Here is a 22854-nt window from a genome sequence, read left to right as displayed (position 1 = left end):
AGCAGTGATGGCCACCGGTGAGTAGGGGGCTTATCTGTGGATGTGGCTCAGGCCCTTCCCACCTGGCTCTGTTTAGCCAAAAGCCCCTGGTCTTGAGCCCTGGATGATTGTCTGGGCAAGTGGGGGTGGAGTAGAGCAGTCCGCCTCGCTGGGACTGACGTCAGAGGCCTGCCTGCTGCGTGGGGCAGCAGAATACTAATTGCCTCACACAAAGGCCCAGTCATGAGACCCGGTAATGAGCATTGGTAATTATGTGATTCCCAAGTCATGGCGACTTCTTGGAGCTTCTGGGGAGGTCATTTATTGTGACACACTGGCTTTCATTAGCCACTTCTCAGAAACAAGCCAGGGAGAGGGAATCTGGAGCGGGGATCAGAGGACCTGCTGCTCACCCTGGCTGCGGTTTCTGGGCTTCCCTCCTGGCCACTCTGGCCAAGGCCCTCGGGACTGGAGCTCCTTCCGACCCGGCAGCCTTGGTGATGCGGCCCTCTCCCCCACAGTGGCCCTCTACACGTCCATTTTTGGCGTGCTGCAGCTGCTGTGCCTGCTGACCGCACCTGTTATTGGCTACATCATGGACTGGCGGCTGAAGGAGTGTGAGGACGTCTGCGAGGAGTCCGAGGACAAGGATGCCAGCCAGTGCGTAGCCGGCTGGCCCTGGAGAACCCGGGCAGTGGGCAGGGAAAGCTGGGTGGGTGGGTGCTTCCTCCCCCCTTAGGATTTATTTGAAAGTCAGAGTTATAAAGAGAGATCTCCCTCTTTTGGTTTACTCCCCAAATGGATGCAATGGCTGAGTCGGGGAAAGACTAAAGTCAAGAGCCCGAAGCTTTTTGGATGTTCACGTGGGTGCCGGGGCCCAAGGCCATCCTCTGCTGCTTTTCCAGGCACATTAGTAGACAGCTGGATTGCAAATAGAGCAGCCTGGGATCGAACCAGTGCCCATATGGGATGCCAATATCATAGGTAGCAGCTTGACTCTCTGTGCCACAGTACTAGCCTGGTTGTTGGCAGGAGAGGCAAGTGTGGCTAAAAAGCTGTTGCTGCGAGTCCTTTAAGGTACTTGCTCAGCCAGCCGGTACATGTGTGAGGTCTGGTCTCTGGGGCATCCCAGAGCACTCATGCTTGGGTCATGCTTATGGAGGAGTGGGAGAGCCTGTGCAGGTCACAGATAGCCAGCAAGCCCTGTCTAGGTGGCCGCCGCCATGAAACCCAGCCCAGGCTGTCACAACTGCCTTCTTTGATTTCTTGCTGATCATGTGGCCTAGGCAAAGTGCTGGAGCCCTGCCGTGTGTGAGAGCTTGGTCCTCGGGTCAGAAGCCGAGTCTAGTGCCAGCTCTCCTGCCCCTGCTCAATGTCTCAGGCCAGGGATCCTGTGTACTGTGCCTAATTCAGCTTTAAGGATGTTATAGTGGGGTCTGTGTGAGCACTGCACTTGTTCTATAGGTCAGGTGCTGGAGCTGGGACACGCTGGGAGGAAGTGGCTCCGAGCTCTTGTCACCCCTCCCTGCAAGCACAAGTGGGGTGTCGGCGTGGGTGGGATTGTTAACTCACTAGGAAGTAATTACAAAGTGTGCGCTGTTATCCAGATCAGGCTTGCTGGCCCAGAGGAGACTAGTGCCCATTCCGGTTCCATCTCCTACATATTCATTTCCCCTGCACCCTCTCCTGTCCTTCAGGGAAACCCATCCATTCCTGGATTTGACTTCCCTGTCAGGCCCATGATTCACTTCCTGTGTGGTTGGGGTGAAGCAAGGGATGGTGGTGTGGAGAGGCTTTAGGGCATCCCTGCCCAGGCATGTGCCCCTTCACCTTTGCTGACACAGCACCATGTGTCGGAGCATCTTCCTGCTCGGTATAGAAAGAGGCCGGGGGTAGGATCTCCAGGGCCGGTCTAACCCCCCACCCCACATGGCTCTCAAAATGCACTCGGGTGGCATGTGAGTCAAGTGTCAGTCTTCAGGCTGGAACCCCCCAAGGCCTGACTTCCTGGGCAGTTTCCACTCCTGAAGAGAGCACCCCCTCATCTCCAGTTTCTGTGCATGCTCCATGTCTCCACAGAGGCGAGAAGAAGAAGAAGAAGCGGGACCGGCAGATCCAGAAGATCACCAACGCCATGCGAGCCTTCGCCTTTACCAACCTGCTGCTGGTGGGCTTCGGGGTGACCTGCCTCATTCCCAACCTAAAGCTTCAGGTGGGTGGCAGACGGTGAGGGGAAGGGGCATAGGGTGTCGCCAGCCAGCTAGCAAAGCTCTGTGCTCAATTGGAACTGACCGTGGAGGGAACCCAGCTCTCTTTCCCAGAGACCTGCCCCAGTGCCCGGTGAAGATGCGTTGTACCCAAGCTTTTGGCCACCTGGTAGGCTGTGAGCACCCTGGCTTGGAGCTAGGTAGGGTGGCCCAGTGTGGGAACTTGTTTTGTCTTGGCTCACATGGCTGCAGTTGGCTGTCCAGTGGGGGCCGACCCCACCTGTGGTGTAGCAGTCCGCACAAGACCACAGGGTTTCTGCCCTGAGAGACTGCTGGCTTAGTGTTGGCGATCAGGATCTTCCTACCTTGGCAAGGGTTTTTGATGACTTTGAAACCCAGAGTCTGGCAAGATTGAGAATAAGGCTGATTTTGTCACCTGTCCAACTCCACCCTTAGGGCAGCGAAAGTGGTCTGGCAGTAGGTTTGGGCCGCAGTCTCCAAATGTGTAAACCTAACAGGGACAGGAGTGATGGCACTGCTTCCAAGTAGGTGTGGCCCGAGGCCAGATGGTATCTCAGACCAAGTCCTACAAGAAAATAAGTGCCCCTCCCTTTTTACGCGTGCCTGGGTGTTGCGATATGGCAAACACCCAGGTGTTCACCACCCACGGGCACTGTCACCTGTGTGTGTCAACAGTGGTTCCTTGCAGCTTGTTCCAGGTTTGAGAGTGGGAGTGTTGCCACATCCCAGTGGCCTTCTCTTGGGTTACTCTCCTTGTATAGCTGGCAGACCCTGGCACTGACAACCTTGTCCCATTTAGGGGCACAGGCACCCACCAAAGCTGAGAAAACACAGCACTGGGCATGGTGAGGGGACAGGGGAGCCTATATATGTGTGAGTGTGCATCCGGCTTGGTTCCGTTTCAGCCATCCTAGAAGCAGGCCACCTGCATTCCAATGAGCCAGTGCCTGCTGCTGAGCAACATGGCAGGGCCAGGTACAAATGACAAGCACAGGGTCCCAAGTGGGCCTCTCGAGGGCTTCTGGGCCGCTTGGCTGGGGCGATGACAACTCCCTGTTGGCAGGGCTGGGCCACCCGGCAGGGTCGCTCAGGCAGGCAGAGGCAGGAGGTGGAGGTGATGGTTCCTGGGCTCTCTGCTCTGCCCATTGGTGTTTATCTACAGATCCGTAGCAGGGCATGTACCTGGGGGAGGCGCCTGGAGGTCACACGTCTCCCTGTTGGGAGGTGCTGACTTCAAGCCAACAATATGATGTCACCGAGACGGGAGGAGTCCCAGGTTGCAGGTGCAGTACCCTTCAGAACACAGGCAATACTGAAAGACTAAGCACTGATGGGTTTTGAGTGCTTGTTACTTTATTCTGTTTGTCCTTAGGAGTTATGTGTTATTTCAAAGCCAGATTTCATCCACTTCCCAAATAGCAGCAATAGTGAGGGTCCAGGAATTTGGAACTCTGGTTCTCTCACGTGGGTGCAGGGACTCAAAGACTTGGGCCCTTTTCCGCTGCTTTCCCAGGCACATTAGCGGGGAGCAGGATGGGAAGTGGAACAGCTAGGATTTGAAGTGATACTTTTATAGGATGCTGGTATCACAGGGGGTAGCTTGGCTTGCTATGGCACAATGTCAGTCCCAATCCTCATTCTGATGGTATACCCTTGTAAGTTTGTATAATTTAGTTTTCTTAAAGAGTCTATTTTGTTTATTTGAAAGATTAAGTGAGAGGAAATACCAGTAGGGTTGGACAAATCATTGCAGTAGCTGGGATAGCAGAGGCCTAAGTGCTTGGACCGTTGTTCATCGCTTTCTGAGGCACATTAGCAGGGAGCTGGGTAGGAAGCAAAGCAGCCAGGATTCAAATCAATGCTCTGATATGGGAAGCTGGCATTATAGGCTTAACTCACTATGCCACAACAGCAGCCCCTGTGTAATTTGGTTTTCATTAATGACTGTTTGGGGCTGGCCTTGTGGCATTAGTGGCCAAAGTTGTCTCCTGTGATGCCAGCATCCTGTATGAGTACAGTTCAAGTCCTGGCTGCTCTACTTTAGATCAAGCTCCCTGTTAATCCGCCTGGAAAAGCTGCAGAAGATGGCCAAGTTATTTGGGCCCTTACACCCACGTGGGAGACCTGGCTCCTGGCTTTGGCCTCGCCCCACTCATGACTGTTATGGCCATCTAGGGGATGAACCAGTGGGTAGAAGATGCTCTTTCTGTCTTTAAAGTAAATAAATAAATTCTTAGGGGGAAAAAAAAAAAGACTCTAACTACTGGCTCAGAAAATTCCTGAAGGTTCAGCAGGCATCTCTGGGGAGCTGGTTCAGGCGTCCCCAGGTTAAATCATGGTTGCTGCCTAGGACACCTGGAGTTGGATAGAGGATGGAGTTGAGGCCAGGCCGTGGACCCTGCTCACACTCTCTTTTCTCTCCTCAGATACTGTCCTTCATTCTGCACACGATCGTGCGAGGGTTCATCCACTCGGCTGTCGGGGGCCTCTATGCTGCCGTGTAAGTCCTGAGAGCTATGGGATCAAGTGTCCCTGGGGTGTCGCTGGTGGGACCAAGGGCCAGAGGCCAGGACCAGGTGGCTCCAGCAGGGCTTGTCCTTGTGGACCAGAGGCCAGGGCCTGGGTTCCTGCCCGCAGGAAGATAGTTCAGTGGGCAGACAGCTGGGTGCTTATAGGCCTTAGTGATTCACACGGATCAAGCTCCTGGCCCAGCCAGTGCCCCCGGGGCAGTGCATTATGGCCTCAAGGGCCATTGCTCATCCGTGTCCCAGGGCTTGCCCAGGTCTCCATGGTGCGATCAGACGGCTATCTGCAGAGCCTGGACCATGCATCACTGAGTCCCAAACATGCTAGGGTCCCATCCCCGAACTATTCAGGCCACAGCCGAAATGCAGCCGCCTCTTGCTGAAAGGCTACACATTCCGCAGGAACCACACTGTCCTTTCCTTGGCCCAGGGCCTGATTCCCAAACCAGAGCTGACACTGGGTGAGAATGACTCGCAGCCGTCCTACATCTGGGGCAGCAGAGCCCGCTCTTGGTCAACATGCATCCCAGAGCTCTCCATGTCCCTGCAGCATCCCACGGGGTCATCCCAGGTCCACTGGCCCCCGCCTGGCTCCCACGGGCCCGGAGGAAGTGGTGGCTGCCCTGGCTAGGCCTGGGGGAATCGGGCAGGAGCTGTGATGCTGAGTTTCCGTGATTGCACAACACTCCTCTGGCCTAGAGCACTGCAGAGCCTGGCCAGCCTCCGAGCTGCTCACGGGGCCCACTTCCTGAGCCGCACGCTTCAGGCTGGCACTGTGCTTCCTGCTCAGTTGGCCAGACACCCACAGGCCCGGGGCACCCCTGGTCAGGACTTGCCCTCCTCAGAATCTGAGGAACCCGCAGGCTGTTCTGAAAGAGAAGCACTTGGCAGACATACCTGCTTGTCAGCAAGAACACCAGGTGCTGGCACCCTATCCTGTTGTCTGCTCCTGTCTCTCCCTTCATCAGTGCCTCGGGTACAGCCTGGGCCCCATCTGCGGTCAGGCCGAGGCAAGGAGGGCGCAGGCCTGACAGTCTCAATCCCCCACCACCCCGACAGGTACCCCTCCACCCAGTTCGGCAGCCTCACGGGCCTGCAGTCTCTCATCAGTGCTCTCTTCGCTCTCCTGCAGCAGCCGCTGTTTCTGGCCATGATGGGCCCCCTCCAGGGTGACCCCCTATGGGTAAGGTTTGGCAGAGTGGGCTGGGAGGCTTCTCTAAGGGTGTGGGAGCTGTGGTGAGCACAAGTCACCTTGCCAATGGCAGACCTGACAGAAATAGATTGGAGTACCTGCCCCGCCTCCCTCCCCATGGCTCTGGAAATGAAATCAACCTGAGATGGGGGCCTGGAAAGCTGGGGAATCCAGCCTGTCCTAGTTTGACCTGGGGGAAATGGAGGGCCCAGTGGCCCACCCGGTGACGCTCCCCTCCGCCCCACGTCCGCCCACAGGTGAATGTGGGGCTGCTCGCGGTGAGCATGCTGGGCTTCTGCCTGCCCCTCTACCTGGTCTGCTACCGGCGCCAGCTGGAGCGGCAGCTGCAGCAGAAGCAGGAGGACGACAAGCTTTTCCTCAAGATCAACGGCTCCTCCAACCGCGAGGCGTTTGTGTAGCACCGCTGCCCGTGCCTCTCGGACCGGCCCCTGTCCTCCTGCCCGCTCTGCCTGCTCCTGAGGACCTGTGCGCGATCCAGGACCCTCCTTCACCGGCCGCCCCGGGGCCAGGGCGCTGCCTGAAGCTCTGCAGGGGAGGAGTGCGAGAGGGCTCAGGAAGGGTGCACCCCTGCTGCCAGAAGGGGGGTCTGCCCTGGTTTCACTCTGTCCCTGTCCCACCCCCGCCCGGGGAGCTGGGGGACTCTGGGGCGTCTGTAGGCAGACGCTCACCCTCCCGAGCCTGCGTTCCACCTCTTGCCAAAGCAGAGGAGTCTGCCACCCACTGCCTGCCACCTGTCCCTTGGCTGCATGCCCACCAGCCACGCCCACCGAGGACAAAGCTTGCTCTGTCTGTACCCCTTTGCCTGGCCTTCACCTCCTCCCCTGGCCAGTCTGAAGTTGCCTGAGGAAGGAAGGACCCACTTCCTGTTGTTGGTGCTAACTCCATTGTAATTCCAGCACCCTGTGGCCTGGACCTAGCCTGGCCTCCCTTTCAAGGCCAATGGGGAAGTCTGGCAGGGGCAGGAGGGTGGGCAGGTCACGAAGCACTCCAGGAGCCGGGGATGAGGCCAGCTGGTTGCCCCTAACCTCCTCCCTCTGGGCCTAGAAGCAGGGAGCATTTCCACTGCCACCTCGGTTTGGGTCTGCAGCCTGAGGGACCTTCAAGGCAGCCCCTCCCACCCCTTCCCCTCAACTGCTTGGTCCCTGGGGAGTGAGGCCCCCCCCCTCAGAATCAGATCCAAGCAAATGGGAGGGTGAGGGGCAGATGAGTGTGTGTGCAAGTATGTATGTGTGTATGAGATGGCTGTGGGCCGCGAGAGCTGGGCTCTGGGTGTCTGCCGATGCCCCACCGCCCAGAAGGGAGTCAGCCAGGCTTGCCGCTGGCCAGGCCTCGCTCAGGGCCGCGGGGTCACAGCACCCCCTGCTGGCAGACGGCGCCGGAGTGGGGGACCTGTGCCCGCGGGACAAACTCAGACCTCGGTGTGCCGATGGGGCTGGGTTGGTTTTCAGGTTTCTTTTAGTTTTACCACTCTTCTTTTTTATAAAGCAATAAATCCATTTTGCTCCTGGCAAAGGGACGCCCCCTGCTGGCGTGTCAGTTAACGGCACCCTAGGTCAGAGGATAAAGGATAAGATAAGCTGCCATTGGGCAGCTGCCGTCTGGGAGCAGTCGGCGGCCAGGGAAGACCTCCCTGTCATGCCTCCCTGGCAAATGGGGCCTGCACAGGTGCAATCCAACCCCACATCCCATTTATCCCTATTCCTTGGCTCCTGCTCGTGTGTCCTGTCGCCATCCCACAACTCTGATCGTGACCCTGGGCAGCCACAGGCTCAAAACAGAACAGCAGCTGTGGGTCTGGGGGCGGTGTTGAGATGGACAGGGGCAGCGCCCCAGCTAGCTCTGCGGGCACAATAGTGCCCCACCTTTAGCCCACAGAACTCCCGAGGCTCCAAACTGCTCATGTGAAACCATCACAGCCCAAGAGGAAGGAGGACTAGGCCCACCGCTCCGCCGATGCTGGTTCTGTGATGTGCTGCCCCCGCTCACCAGCAGGGGTTACGCGCTGCTGCTGGAGTGGCCCAGGGCGGCCCCCTCCGCTGCAGAAGCTGCCAGGACGCTCTCTGGCCTAGGGCTGTCAGCCTCACCTATGGTGCTGGTCCTCCCAACCCTCCCTGGGAGGACGAAGAGGACAGGTCAGAACTAGTGTCACAGTTGGGCAGGCACAGCCAGTACTGTCCCCCGTGGTACTCAGACCTAGCCAGAGTGGGAAGTGCGTGCTCTTCCTGCCAGCCAGTTGAGGGCAGGAGATTGGCCAGGACCAATGGGGCGTGGAGATCAGAAGCATCGGAATGAAAGAGGATCCAGAGGTTGGAGCTAGCCAGATCGGTGTTTTTCCCACTACACCCCTTGTCAGAAACCAGTCCTGCTCTGTGCAAAGGTGACATTTGTACCCATTACCCTCAGGCCTAGCAGTGGGTAACAGGCCTGGAGTTCACTATATAGTATCTTTGTGATTTTTATGCTTGGAAAAACTTGATACTCAGAGAGGGGGAGCAACTAGCTCCACCTGGAAGCAGGACTGCCCAGGGCCCTCTTGCTGCTGGGGCAGCCAGGATCTTGTAGGTCAGAACTGTCTGCCTGGGCCTTCTGGCTCTGGATCCCTAGGGGCCAGGAGTGGGGTGAGCCTGGCCTGGACAGTTGTTTGGCCTTGGAGGATTACAGAGGCCCCCAAGTTGAAGAAGTAGCCATGGGCTGTCTCCCAGTAGTGGGCACCAATGGCTATGTTCTAACCTCGACATTCGGCGGGGGGGGGGGGTGGCGGGCAGTGCCAGGAGCCCCTCCTCAGTCTTACCAGTCCTGGGAGACCGTGTTCCCTGAGGCTTGGCCTTCTACAAACTTCCAGGCCTCCTCAAGGCCAAGTTTATGGCTGTGCAGTCCACTCTCCTCACCACCATCTCTTGCCAGTAGCATACTGGTCAGAACTTTTGGAACCCTCCAGGTGGTCCTGGGCTGTGCAGAGTGAGGGAGGCACCCTATGACCTTGTGGGCCAGGGAGTGCCTGGCATTGGGTAACTGTCATTCAGACAGGTGGTAGGACTAGGACCCTCACACGTTGGTCGGTGACAAGGTGAGGATAAACGGAGGTGAGAGGTGCACTCTAGTTCTGGTAGTCCCCACCAGGCAGTCTGCAGGGTCCCAAAAGCAGGAATTGCCTTGTCTGTACTATTGACCAAGGGCCACCTTGTGGCTGGTAGCCTCTTCCCCTCAATAAATACTGTGCTTCTAGGAACTCAGACCCCTAACGCCAGGCTGCAGGCCTGCCCTGGCAGGGTGCCCCTACTCCTATGCCCAGATTCCCCCTTGCCCTTGGATTAGGACAGCCTCCGCCCCGACCCGAGTGTCGTAAGGAGCTGCAGCATCCCCCTGCCAGCGCCGAGCCATAGCCTGTGTCCCTTGGTCTCGCTCACCCTAAGGTGGACACAGAGCCCCTAGTAGCTCCCAGTCTCTTTGCTGCTCCTAGGAGGCAGTGAGGGAGGAGCAAAAGCAAGAGGCCCCCGCGGGTCCTGTTAGTGACTCAGTTTCCTTATCAACATGGCAGAGGCCAGCCTACCCTTACTACCAGGGGATTCTTGCAGGCACTGCTCTCTGCACCCTGCTGGCCCGCCACATGCCAGCTGCACCCCTGTGACCCTGAAAGTGCAGATGGCATTGGGTGTGAAGTCCCCCACCCCCAGCCACATGACCACATACCTGCCACTTCTGGTGGCTCTGACCATGAGATGCATGACCAGGGCAGTTAAGTCTGTAGCCCCAGCCCCTGTCCCTGCACACCCCCGTGTTTAAGCAGAAGCCTTAAGCTGTGGCACCCTTGTTCACATTGTTTGCTGCCTTTTTATGTCTTCATAAGATGTTTGGCCAAAACAAAGCATCTCAAGATAATGAGTAAATGCTAGTCGGATGTTCGCTGAGTGGGGCAGCTTCAATCAGCTTCCAGCCAGCTGCTTATGAAGCTGTACAGCCGGGCTGCTCCATGTGTGTGGAGTGTGTGGGGGGGGTGGGAGGGAGTGTCCTGGGCACCTCAGGATGTCTGGGGGCTCCTCCACGTGCCTGATTTCCCACAGGGAGAACAAGGAAACAATGTTGCCTGGTGTAATGCCTTTGTGTTTCAGAAGGAATCCTCCGAGGTGCCTGAATGCTCAGGCTGTCCCCTGTGTTGATGGGGCCGTGCCATGTCACTGACAGCTTGGTCACTGGCCCTGCCCCCTGGCTGTTTCTAGCACCTGGCTTGCTCCTTGGCACACCAGAAGTCCTCAATAAACGTGCACTCAGAAAGACCTGCTACTGCTTCCCCAGGTCACTGTGCGTGGCCTCGCCTCTAGGTTCCATCCAACCTTGGGTTTCCTGACCCCACTCTTGCTCCAGCCTGTGTCTGCTGCTTTTGTGCAAGGGTGGGGGTGCAGAGACCAGGGTTGCTGGGAATTCTGAGTTTAATTTTTAAGCACCCCCTGGGATTTGCTTATTTATTCTCATTTGAAAGGCTGGACTGCACAGTGAAAGCAAGAAACATATCCTCCACTCACTGAGTCAATCCCCAAATGACTGCAGCAGCCAAGCCTGGACCGAGCCAAAGCCAGGAGCCTGGAGCTGCATCTGGGCTCCCCTGTGGAAAGCAGGGGCCCAAGCACTTGGGCCGTCTTCTGCTACTTTCCCGGTCATGTCAGCAGGGTGCTAGATCAGAAGCAGAGCAGCCAGAACTCAAATCTGCACTTGGATATGGGGTGTTAGTGCTGCCAAGTTTGGACTTAATCCCAGCCCTTCTTTTCTGTTGTAAGATTGTTTGCTTTAAAAAGAGGGCAGTGGGCCTGACTCAGTAACCTAGTGGCTAAAGTCCTTGCTTTGCACGCGCCAGGATCTCATGTGGGTGCCAGTTCTAATCCCAGTGGCCCAACTTCCCATCCAGCTTCCTGCTTGTTGCCTGGGAATGCAGTCAAGCACGGCCCAAAGCCTTGGCACCCTGTATCCACCCACGTGGAAAACCCGGAAGAGGATCCTGGCTTTGGATCAGCTCAGTTCCGGCTGTTGTGGCCATTTGGGGAGTGAATTAGTGACAGAAGATCTTTCTGTATTTCCTTCTTTCTGTATATCTGCCTTTCCAACAAAAAAATAAATAAATAAATAAAAATCCAGTTTAAAAAAAGGGGGGGAGGCAGCATAGAGTAGAAGGGAGAGATTGACAGACGTCCCCATTGGTTACCCCCTAAGTGGCCACAAAGGACAGGCCTGAGCCATTTAGGCCACTAGGTCTCCCACATGGGTGGCAGAGGTGTTTTCTGCCTTCCCTGGACACATCAGCAGGAAGCAGGGTTTGGAATGGAGCAGCCTGGGTTAGACTAGCATGCATATAGGCTGTCAGCTTAATAGTCAGCGGTTTAACCATTTGCGCCACAATGTGAGCCCCAGAATTCTGGTTCTGAAGAGAACCCCTCTCCGTTTATCCCGAGGCAGTGGTTGGGGACCTGACTGTCCCTTCCACAGGTTTCCTACCAGAGCCCTAGACAGTGGCAGCAAGCAGCAGTGAGCCACTGGCTGTCCCCAGAGGACTCCCACCTGGGCCTGTGGGGGGCTGCCTTGTCAGGCCCTGATCCTACTTGGCACAGGCGACTTGAGAAGGTATGAGCAGCTGTGCCCCAGAAGGAGGTACACAGGGCTGCCCCTGGTTGGCATGTAGACACAGAAGCGGGGCTTTGTCACCTTCCAGGTTCCCACCTGTGAGGGAGACACAGTGAGCTGCTTGCCTAGCATAAGGAGAGCCCTGGCAGACAGCATGACCCTGACCTGGGAGCCGGGGACACAGGAGGACCTGGCCCTAATCCAAGGGGACAACTGTGACACAGCTCCGATCAGTCATGGTCATGCGGAAAAGAGCCCAACCTTGTGTGCTCTCCCTTTTTGCCAAGAGAAGCTGGAAATCCTGAGTTCTATATAAAAGATCTCATTTTCAAAGGCTCACTAAAAAAAGATTTTTTTTTTTTTTCAGGCAAATACCACAGCTGCTCAGATTTTAACCCTATTGGAGGAGGGGGGAGAATTGGGAAGTGGGGCAAAGTCTCCCGGCCTCTGCTGATGCCTGGAATGGAATAGTTAGCTGCTCAAGGAATGTCAGGGGGTGCTGCTTTTATTTTATTTTATATTTATTTATTTATTTTAAGAGAGAACGTGAGGCAGAAATAACAAAAGAGGCCGCAGCAGACGGCAAAACTGGGAGAGCAGCCTGCTGGCACAGTACAGGGCAGAAGATGGAAAGAGTGAAACTCAGTCTCCCCCAGATATCCAGAGATGGGTTACAGGCGCCCTGGGCACCCAGGCAGGAGCCAGAGCCAGGCAGCCTCCAGGGAGTAGCTGCAGGGGCTTTCTGGCACTGACGCTGAGCTAGTGGGGCCAAAGAGGTAGGGTGGAAGAGATGCAGGCAGAACAGGGAGCAGGACCCCAGGAGCCAGGCGACTGTGGCCTGCAAGAAAGAGCCGCTTTTTCTCCAGTTGCTGGTAATCCTGGAGCAAGCCGCTCTGGGGGCGGAGCCTGGCCGTCCTGTCTTCCTTCCAGCACCTGTCCCCAGTACCCACACTTGCTCATGTGTCTCGTCTGGCCCAGGGAGCGCAGCAGCACACATACACACCCTGCCAAAGTAGGTGCTGCTCTTGTCCCCAGTCCACAGGTGAAGAAGCTGAGGCCCTGAGAGGTCATGTCACTTGCACAAGGTGACATCACGGGTAGAAGAAGCTGGGCTGAGGTGCCATAGACTCCAGCACCTGGGGGTCTGTCCCTCATAGTGGGGGCGGGGTTCAGCTGCAGAAGGGGGTGGTCTTGGCATGAGATGGCCAGCCCCTAGGCACACTTCAAGCAAAGCTGCCAAAGAGACAGAAAATATGTAAGAAACATTACTAAAAACATGAGGGTGGGAGAAAGGGCCTTTGTTTGCATACAGAACTACTCTAAAAGTCAACTATAAGATAACAATTTATATCCAACAGGGGAATTTGTGTAGGAGTTGTGGAAGAAAGTTTCCCCGAAACTGTTGGTTCTGTCAGTTGTGTAATGTGCTGTGGGTTTGGAAAGAGATGCTCATGTTTCGAAAATGTCCCCTGGAACCTGCAGGCTGGGCCGGCACAATGAGTGAGACCCACCCTTGTGTTACATTTTTAAATTAAAATATATTTTTTTAAAGATTTATTTATTTTATTACAAAGTTAAATATACAGAGAGGAAGAGAGATAGAGGAAGATCTTCTGTCCGATGATTCACTCCCCAAGTGACTGCAACGGCTGGTGCTGCGCCGATCTGAAGCCGGGAACCAGGAACCTCTTCTGGGTCTCCCACGCAGGTGCAGGGTCCCAAAGCTTTGGGCCATCCTCTACTGCTTTCCCAGGCCACAAGCAGGGAGCTGGATGGGGGGTGGGGCAGCCGGGACTATAACCGGCGCCCATATGGGATCCTGGCGTGTTCAAGGTGAGAACTTTGGCCGCTAGGCCACGCCACCGGACCCTAAACTAAAATATTTAAAGTACGTATTTATTTGAAAGGCAGGATGGAGAAGGTGCACAGAGCAATTCCATCTGCTGCTTCATTCCCCAAATGGCCTTGAGGACAGAGGCTGGGTCAGGCTGCAGCCAGGATCTGGAATTCCAGCTGAGTCTCCCACGTGGGCCAGGGGCCCAGGGCGTGGACCAGCCTCAGCTGCTTCCCTAGGGAACTTTAGCAGGGAGCTGGAAGGGAAGCAGAACAGCTGGACATCAAATGAGCTGTCTGATATGGGATGCCCACGCCACAAGTAGCAGACTCAACACCCAGACCCTTCTAATTTATTTATTTTTTAAAGCTATGTTCCTTTATAAAATACCTAAAGATTTATCTGGTTACTTATTTGAAAAACAATGCTACAGAGAGAACAAGGGATAACTTGAGCAAGAGAGATAGATTGATTTTCTGTTCAGTGGTTCACTCCACAAATGGCCATAATGGGCAGGGCTGGGCCACCTGAAGTCCCCAGGAGCAGGGTACTGCCTCTAGGTCTCCCGTGTGGGTGCAGGGGCTCAGGCACTGTGCCATCTTCTGCTCCCCTCAGGTACCTCAGCAGGGAGCTGATCACAAGTAGAGCAGTTGTGATTTCAGATGCCAGCAGGACACATGGTGGCTGAACCCCCGTGCCCAATGTTGGCTCCTGAGATCAAGCATAAAGTGTAAATGGCTGGTCACAGAAACCAGCTTGGTGCAGAGGGGGCATTCGTAAGACCATCACAAGCTCCAGCAGCCTTGGCTGAGTCTTCCAGCGTGAGAGGAGACCATCCAGTCTCCACTTACACTCCAGCCAGCAGGCTCTGCCCTGGCCTCCCTGTCTCCAGAAGCCCACGCATGGGGCATCCCTAAGGGCATGTGGCCAGGCTGTTCCTGCCTCCTCCACCTCTGGGTCAGATCTCCATGTCCTGACTACCTTCATGCCCTCTGGAAGCCTCTGCCACTGCACCCTGTGAGTAGCAAGTTACCTGGGCTGCTACCCATGGTTTTACACAAGAGCAAGGTCTGCGTATCTGTGAGCTGGTCAGAACAAGCCGGTTATGGGATGTGTATATATATACATATATACACACAACGCTTTCAAATAATTAAATCTTTATTAATATATGTAACATTATATATATATATACACACATATTTATTTATTTGAAAGGCAGAGTTAAAGAGAGAGGGAGAGACAATCTCCATCTGCTGGTTCACTCCCCAAATGGCAGTCAACAGATAGGGTGTACCAGGACAAAGCCAGGGCCTAGAACTCCATGAGGGTCTTTCAACAAAGGTACAAGGCCCGTGCACTCGGGTCATCTTCCATTGCTTTCCCAGGCTCATTAGCAAGGAGCTGGATAGGAAGTGCATCAGGGCCTGCACTGTGGCGTAGTGCGTAAAGCTAAGGCCTGCAATGTCAGCATCCCATACAGACACTGGTTCAAATCCTAACTGCTCCACTTTCGATTCAGCTCCCTGCTGAATGCGCCTGGGAAAAGCAACAAAAGATGACCCAAGTGCGCGGAGCCTGTCACTCCTGAGGGCGGAGAAGCAGCTCTGGCCCAGCCTTGACTGCTGTGGCCATCTGCAGTGTCAGGAACATTTGCATACTTTCACTATGATTATTTTTACGTAATTTTTCCCGGCTTCTCCACTCCCCACCACCACCATCACCACCACCACCACTGCAGAGGCCCAAGCGTGCACAGGTGCATCCGTTCCTGTGGCTGCAGCTCCGTGCCTGTGGCGCCTCCTTCCTACCCAGGCCCGGAGGCGCGGTCTCCACCGCCCGGGCTCCAGCTGGCGAAGCCGCGGCCCATTTAAGGTCGGCAGGGGGCGGGCCCGAGCAGGCTCCGCCTCGCCTCGCTGAGGTCAGCGCGCACGGCTGCGTGTGACGCTCTGGTTGCCGCAGAGACGCCCCGCCCCCGCGCGGCGCTGCGGACCCGGAGCTCCGGGCGGCGTCGGCAGCGGCGCGGGAGGCGGCGAGGCCGGGCGGGCAGCAGCCGGGACGGAGCGGACCACGACGAGGACGCACAGGCAGCCGGGCCGGGCCGGGCCACGGGGACAGCGGCCGCCGGGAAGCGGGCGGGAGGCCGGGCGGGCAGCGGGCAGCCGCCGAGCCGCGAAGCGACATGGTGCTGCTCAAGGAGTAGTGAGTGTCCGATCGGCCGTGCGGAAGCGAGAAGGAAGGGCGGCGGAGGGAGGGGGTGCTGTCGGGGATGGCGAGCCTGGAGGCCGGCGGCCCGGCGGGCGGGGATGGAGAGCGCCTCGTAGGCGACAGGGACCTTGAGTGCCGGACAGCGCCTGAGGTGGCGCGCCCAAGGGGTAGTGAGGGCCCAGCAGGCCTGAGGAGAGGACAGGGGGCCAGCTAGGGCCGGGCAGGGCCAGTGGCAGGGTCAAGGAGACAGCGATAGCAGGAGGAGAGGGGGACGGAGGGCGCTGGATGAGATGCAGGGTGGTCCACCGCGGGGGCGAGGAGCAAGAGGAAGGGGGCAAGACGAGACCTGCAGGAGGGGCCAGCGGACCCGGCGGGCAGGGACGGACTTGTCTGAGGGGCAAGGGACAGTCGAGCAAGGACAGGCAGGGCCGGTGAGCTGCCGTGGTTGGGGAGGGGCTTGAACGGGAGGAAGGGGCAGGGACGATCAGATAAGACAGCTGGGGAATGAAGTTGAGATGCTGGGCAGGAGGAGCGAGGACACCTGAGTGTGAGGCATCCTGGGGCGGGGGAGGAGGACTGGGAAGAAGGCTGGGAAACCAGAGCCAGGCTTGGGTGGCAGCAGGAGGGCCTCGGAGTCGAGGCTGAGGGCGCCTAGAAGCGCTGGCGGGACAGGATGCTCTATGAGTGGATGCAAGGCAGGTCTGGAGAAAAGATTGGGATTTGGGGACACTTGAGTGGGGGGATGCAGGAAATGCTGGGAGGGCTCTTGACTGACATCCCGCCGTGACGATGGAGAGGGCCGGGAAGTTAACGCTGATAACTTTAGAGGGCTGCAGAGAAAGTGTTTGTCAGTGAATGCACCTAGTATGGGGAGGGGTGGGGGGAGTATGCCAGAGGCGGCTGGTCTGTAGGGGATTCTTAGTCTTGGTGCAGACTTGGGACAGTTGCTTTGAGGAATTGAGATTCCCGTAAAGCCATCAGCTGAAGAAAGGCAGTGAAGGGTGGCGAAGTTAGTGGCGCCTGGGGAGAAGCCGCAGGCAGCTGGGCTGGTGCCTGAAACCCGGGCCTGGATGACAGGCAGCCGTGTCGGGAGTGCTACATCTTTCAAATACAAGGTGACCCATCCCTGGGACTCCTGGCTTCAAGTAAACACCCCAAGACCTCTACTTCCACACGGAGTTGGGGAGAGGTGTTAGATGTGTCCCTGCAGGGTTTACAAGGAACCTGGCTTCCCTCAAGGAGGAGGAAGTGGGCCTCGTTGGGCTGGAAGCCCCCTCCCCCCCCCGGCATGGCAGCGGTGGATGATGTCCACGGAGGACGCAGAGTGTGTAGTTCTCTGGGCAGTCAGGCGGCAGTGCCCAGGGCTCTTCCCCGTGTGTAGTTGCAGGTGCTTTGCCTGCCCGCAGCAGGCATGCTCCCTGGGAGATGTTCAGGGCATCCAGGACATCGCACAGAGCCCCACAAGCAAAGGCCACAGAGAGCCAGCTGTCACCCCAGCTGGACCTCTCATACGGAGGTTCTGCCACCTGTGTGTGGACAGGCAGGCTGATGTCAGCCAGGCTGAGCCCAGCACCCCGGAAGGCGCACGGAAAACCGGGGCGCTTGGCGTGTTCATCCTGAGCATCCTCTCCCCTGGTCCCAGATGGACCATAGAATGGAGCAACCGCAGGAAAAGAAAGGGACCCACAGAAGTCTTCTCTGAGTGGCTCTCGGCAGGAAACCCTCTTTTCTGGTACCTCCTCCCCTCCCCTTGAAGGCTGCTAGGATAAGGTCCCAGGGGCCAGGGATGCAGACCCTGCTTGGCATCTGCATTCCTTTCCTGCCCAACATGTGGCCTGTGTGTGCATCCCCAGACGGGGCACAGGGCATGATGAGGGGACCTCCTAGGCCCCCAACTGTGGCTGCAGGCTACCGGCGCGGGAAGGGTGTGTGTGAAGGTCACGTTGAAGTCAGCGTGGCTCCAGCCTCTGTCTTGGAGCTGTACCCTCTTGCTGCTGCTGCCACTCCTGCTGTGGTGCTTCAGTGCCCAGCAGCAACGGAGTTGGGTCTGGATGTGCGGCTCCCGAGTGAGCAGTCAGTGGCTGGATGCTTGCTGTCTGTTTCTCACTGGGGGTGCTTGGGGAGAGAGACTTTGTGGCCGCCCCGGGGCCTCACGTTGTCCCTGTTTATTTTTTCTGACACTTCCTCTAACAAGATTTCCCCCTGATTTGATTTCTACAAATTCCTGGATGTGATTTCTGCTGTGCTCTTGAAGATAAAAGGTTTATTGTTTTCTAGGAAGTTTCTTCTGAGGGTGCAGGAATTCTGGTCTCTAACTTGGGAGCTTTTTTTTTCACCCTACACCGCTGGCTGTCTATGTTCACGGCAGGATGAATGACAAGGCTGTTGTTCCTTGAGTCGTGTGTTAGCGCACAGGGGACTTGGAGCCCATTTTGTTTTTTCTGCCACTTTGCTGTGGCACCTCGCCGTGGTGCTGGCTCCCGAGGCCCCTGTCTCTGTGTGCTGCTTGCTTCCCAGTGGACCATGTGCAGCCAGAGAACAGGAAGCTGGCAGCCAGCTTGAAGCAGGGCCCTGGCCTGTGGACCCACCATTTGGGCCGGAGGCTTGGCCACTCTTGCTCCACCAAGCACACCTGACATAGGAGGGGCCTGGCTTAACTTGTATGAAGATAACAAAAGCTTGCCTTCCGTTCATTTATTTGAAAAAGAGAGAGAAAAACAGAGAAAGAATCTTCCCATCTGCTGATTCACTCCCCAGATGTCTGTAGTGGACAAGGCTGGGCTCTCTGACTGGGACCCGGAGCTTCATCCGGATCCCTCACGTGGGTGCAGGGGCCAAGGACTCAAAGAATTTTTCACTGCTTTTCCCACACTATTAGTAGGAGGCTAGATTGGAAATGGAGCAGCCAGGGTTTGAACCGGCGCCCATAGGGGATGCCAGCTTCACAGATAGTAGCTTAACCTACTACTCCACAGCTCTGGCTCTAAGACTCTGTCTTAGCTTTCTGAGCTCCCAGCTTGGAAATGGGTGCGGGGAGGGGTGGTCATTGGTTTGCATTACAAACACAAGCCACCTGGAGATAAACCTTAGCCTACCTCAAGCATGGAGTTCTGAAGTTTGTGGGGACCTGGCATTGGCTGTGACTTCATCAGGTATCTCAGACAGCTGATGGTCTTTGAGGTGGAGAAGTGAAGAAAGTGAGTATGTGTGTTGGGTTCTCTGAGCCAGCTTCTGGTCATCCATGGTGGCTTCACAGTAGCCATGTGTGCTGTCATGATCAGCACCCGCTCCCCTCACTCGTGAGCGGAGGTGGGGGGCGCCTGCTGTCAGGGTGACTCACCTTCCACAGGACCTAGCCTGGCGCTAGCCCTCTGCCTTAGAAGTGAGGAGGCTGGGTTGTGGAGATACGGTTTCCTGGGACCTGATGCCCTTGGCTGTGATTCCTGGTGGTCCTAGCATTTACATTGGCAGGTGTTTCGGTGGAAGATATTGGGTGAGGGAGGAACAGGGATGCAAAAGAGAGCGCCTGATGTGAGCCCTGGGCCTGAGACAGGACTGACCAGGGAACAGAGTGGCACTGACTTTTCAGGAGGCCTGTGTCCCCCTGACCTCAAGGTCCCCAGAGGGTGCGTCGCTGTCAGGATTTTGCCAGTGAGTGGAGTGGCACATGCAACAAAAGCGAGGCTGCTGACCCCAGGGGCTGCTGTGGGCAGGTCTAAGAGCCCAGTGCTGACACTCTTCTCCCTGTCTTGCAGTCGAGTCATCCTGCCCGTGTCTGTAGATGAGGTAAGTCCTTGTTCCTCCTCCTCCTCCGTCGTCCCGCACGCGTGCTTTTGGGCCCCCAGGAACCACCGCTGTTTGTGTAGTGTTGTGTTTTGTTCTGAGGGATGACCAGGGCTCAGTGCATTTGCTCCTGTGCTGCCGCCAGTGGAAAGAAGGGACTTGTCTGTGCGTCTGAAGCAACAGTGTATAGTCTGGCCAAGCTCTTGGCATGCTGGGTGCTTTGAATAGACTCTAAGCCACTCCTGTGCCCTACCACAGCCGTTCCGTTTGGGACCTGTTGTTGAAGGGATTAAGTGTGTGTGCTGATACACTCCGAGACATGCTGGGGAGAGTGCCTGGTTCTGGCTGTGCTTACCAGCCCAGCAGGGCAGGAACCCTCTGAGGCCCTCCCAGGATGGTTGACCAGCCTGACTCAGAGCCCTCCTCTTACTAAGGGCTGGCCGGTCCCCCCAGGCCTTTTATGGTCCCCCAGCCTGACATCCCTTCATGTGGGGATCTGGCAGCACTTGCCACAAGCAGGTTCAAAGGCCGTGCTGACTCAGAGCTGCTGTTGCCCACAGCCAGGACCTTCCTCGTCCCACCCTTCCTCTCAGCTTCCTCCACCTGCCTTTCCCAGCTCACCCTCACTCCTCGCCTCCTCCCAACTGCACAGGCATCTCCCAGCTTCCAGGTTAACGTGAACTTGGGTGAGGCCAGTTAGCCAGAGCAGTGCCCTCAGCCACCGAGTTCTGTCTCTCTCTCCTCCAGTGCTGGCAGCAAGCTCCCATGCTAACTTCTACTCTGTTCCAAACGTGGACTGCATCTTTGGCAAAGGATAGCAGGCCAGCAGAGCCCCCAGCACCCTTAGCTGAGACACGTGCCAAGCTTCCTGGCACCCAAGAGTGGTGCGCAGGCCTTGGCTCATGTCTGATGGGAACTGGGGAGACTTGGGCAGGGACCACAAAAGTGTGCCTTGAACATGACCTGGGAGTGTTGGGAATGACAAATGGAAGAACTGAGCTTGGGGATCCCAGAGGAAAGAGGGGTGGCTGGGCAGAAGCTGTAATGCCCCTGTACCTGGGCTGGCAGGTGTAGGTTTGGGGCAGGTGTCCTGTTCACCCACCTCCTCTGGGGGTTTTGCTGTGTTTAATCAAAAGAGCAGGTGGTGATTTTCTGATTTTTTTTTTCCCCCAAATCAGATGACTCAGCCAGGCTCAGCCAGCAGGCTCCTTACCTGGGAACTTAACTCTTAGGGATCCAGTGAGCTCTGCTATATAGGATGATTTCCCCGTTCCCCCTACCCCATGGGTCCCCCAGGAACTCTGCATTTCCTGAAGGGGCTATTTAGGGCTGAAATTAATCATTTTACAGGGATACCGTTGATGGAAGGAAGGTGGGACTGTAAACTGGGCCTGGACTCAGGGAGTCAGGAAGCATCAGAGCCGTCCCCCTAGCACCTCTCGGTTGCTCTGTGGTGAGGCTGCAGGGGCCAGGATGCCTTTGGGGTGGCCCTGAGAGGGTGGAAATGGGAACACTGCCTCCCTGCCTTGGGAGTGCCTGCCACCCGCACTTTCTGGCTTGTGAGATATATATATATATTTTTTTTTTGGTAGCACTGAGGAAGTGCTGGGCGGGATGAGGAAGATGTCAGATTGAGCTCTAGTGAGGCTACATCTGTTTGTCTAGTGGTGGTCAGCCCATTCGCAGCAAGAAATGGTGAACGAGAGAGCCGTACCCAGCCCCGTAGGGTGGAAGCTGCTCTTATCATGGCTCGAACCTTAGTTCAAGAAGACTAGAGAGGAATCCAGAGTACGGAGGCCAAAGGATAAGCAAGCCGCGATCAACCTGCTCTGTCTTTGTCAATCAGCCCATCCTGACTCATGGTTCCCATGGGAACAGCTGGGCATCATGTGACAGGTGGCTTCACTTCAGACATTGGAGGTGATGACTTGAGGCCCCTGGAACTTTCTGATTTGGGCGGTAGAGAGAACAGGTCATACGTTTAGAATCATCCAGTTGCCTGGATCAATATTTAGGGGCAGAATTGACTCCAGCTGGTCAGCACCCCTGGCCTGCTACCATGCAGGGTTTCAAGGCATTTTGCAGCTCCCAGGCTGTTTGACATAGGCGTGCCCCACCAGTGGCTTGTGGCCCAGATCTGCCAGCCTGCTAGTGTGGGCAGGGCCATCGGACTTCTCTTTTTCCCTGATTCCTGGTACCATCCCCCAGGGTTGCCTGACCCTACAGAGTCCCAGGAGGGGAATGGGGACCTGCAGCTGTACTGGGTTTCATGTGTTTCAGGTTAGACTTTCTGGGCTGTCCATGCCATCTTCTAACCCCAGATAGCTGGTGTTGGGGAGGTAGCAGCAGTAAGGGGTGAGGGGATTTTCATTTTTCTTAACTGGGAATCAATCTCAAGGGTCAGGCAGCATGGCGCTAGGGCCCTGAAGACCAACCCCAGCTCTGTGGCGTTCTTTGGTCTGATCCTCCCCACCTCCACCCTACCTCTGGCTGCTTCCCTAGGATGCAGAGCAGCTATGCCCAAGGGAACTCTTGTGACAGGGGAAGTGTCCCTCACTTGTAGCTTATCCGCTTGGGTGAACAAAACTGCCTTCACTTTCTCATTGGGATTAAAGGATCAGAATATCAAGAGAGATTAGGGGAGAAGATGCCAGCCAACAAGCCTATCCTCTTAGAGCCTACCCCCTGATTGCTGAAGAGAAACTGAAGGAAAGTGATTAGCTGCTGCCTGAGGGGGTGCTGCGGGGATCTCCCCCAGCAGTAGCGCCAGCCAGCCAGCCACCAGCAGTCCCCTGTCCCCCGGCCCTCTCCCCTCGCTGCCCTTTAGGATTGCTGAGTCAGTGCTTGGAAGTGCTTCTGGCTGCTCTCTGCAACGGAACTCACCCTCCTTCTTAAGAAGTCCTGGCTCAGCCAAACCCTGGCCCACTGGGTAGGGATTTTCAAGTGTGCCCTCAGCTAGGGGCATGCTGGGTTTGGAAAGGCATGGGGACAGTCCAGGGATTCCAGGTGGGGTGAACGGGGCTGAGGTAGCACCAGTGTTACTCAGGATCTGCCAGGTCGAGGTGCCTGGCTGTCCCCCAGAGGTCCCCCTTTATGGGGTTAAGCCGGGCCTTGGTGTTGTGTGCTGAGTGTTTGCTTAGGGGGGATGGGTTCTTGCAGCTTTGTGATGAGCAGGGACTTTGTGGTGTCCTGCTCTGCTGTGCAGAAATGTTCCTGCTGTACTCCTGTTGTGGCAGGCAGGGGTCAGGTAGCAGGTGCCCAGAGATGCAGTGGCTCTGTCCTGCTCTTGGAGAGAGACACATTCTTGTTGTCCACCCCTGGGGTGCCAGGAGTTTGAGGCAAGGGGTGGTAGAAGGTGAAGAAACCCTTCCTTTTCCCTGCTCCAGCCCAGGCCTTTCCTTAGGCAAGTCCTGACTGCTTTTCATTTTCTCATCCCCCTGAAGCTGCAGTGCCTGCTTGGCCAGGCAGCACTGC

General features: G+C 56.4%; 2 protein-coding genes across 5 annotated transcripts in view; both read left to right on the top strand.

The window, feature by feature from the left end:
• SLC43A2 (solute carrier family 43 member 2) overlaps positions 1-7457 on the top strand; it is a 36579-nt gene extending 29122 nt beyond the window's left edge. For 3 of the 4 annotated variants that reach the window (XM_058676735.1, XM_058676736.1, XM_058676733.1), the window contains exons 10-14: positions 501-639; positions 2059-2191; positions 4634-4707; positions 5792-5915; positions 6182-7457. In XM_058676735.1, coding sequence (XP_058532718.1) covers positions 501-639; positions 2059-2191; positions 4634-4707; positions 5792-5915; positions 6182-6343 — 632 coding nt within the window. In that variant the 3' untranslated portion in view covers positions 6344-7457. Of the gene's footprint in view, positions 1-500; positions 644-2058; positions 2192-4633; positions 4708-5791; positions 5916-6181 lie in introns of all 4 variants that reach the window. The other variant, XM_058676734.1, reaches the window with a different exon arrangement.
• Positions 7458-15345: 7888 nt separating this feature from the next.
• PITPNA (phosphatidylinositol transfer protein alpha) overlaps positions 15346-22854 on the top strand; it is a 35005-nt gene continuing 27496 nt past the window's right edge. Inside the window, exons 1-2 of the mRNA XM_004593955.2 lie at positions 15346-15591; positions 19353-19383. Coding sequence (XP_004594012.1) covers positions 15572-15591; positions 19353-19383 — 51 coding nt within the window. The 5' untranslated portion in view covers positions 15346-15571. The remainder of the gene's footprint in view (positions 15592-19352; positions 19384-22854) is intronic.

This window comes from Ochotona princeps, chromosome 17 (genome assembly GCF_030435755.1).
Source record: "Ochotona princeps isolate mOchPri1 chromosome 17, mOchPri1.hap1, whole genome shotgun sequence".
Classification (NCBI taxonomy): Eukaryota; Metazoa; Chordata; class Mammalia; order Lagomorpha; family Ochotonidae; genus Ochotona; species Ochotona princeps.
Note: the sequence above shows the minus strand (reverse complement) of the source record. Positions and strands in the feature narration are given on the sequence as shown.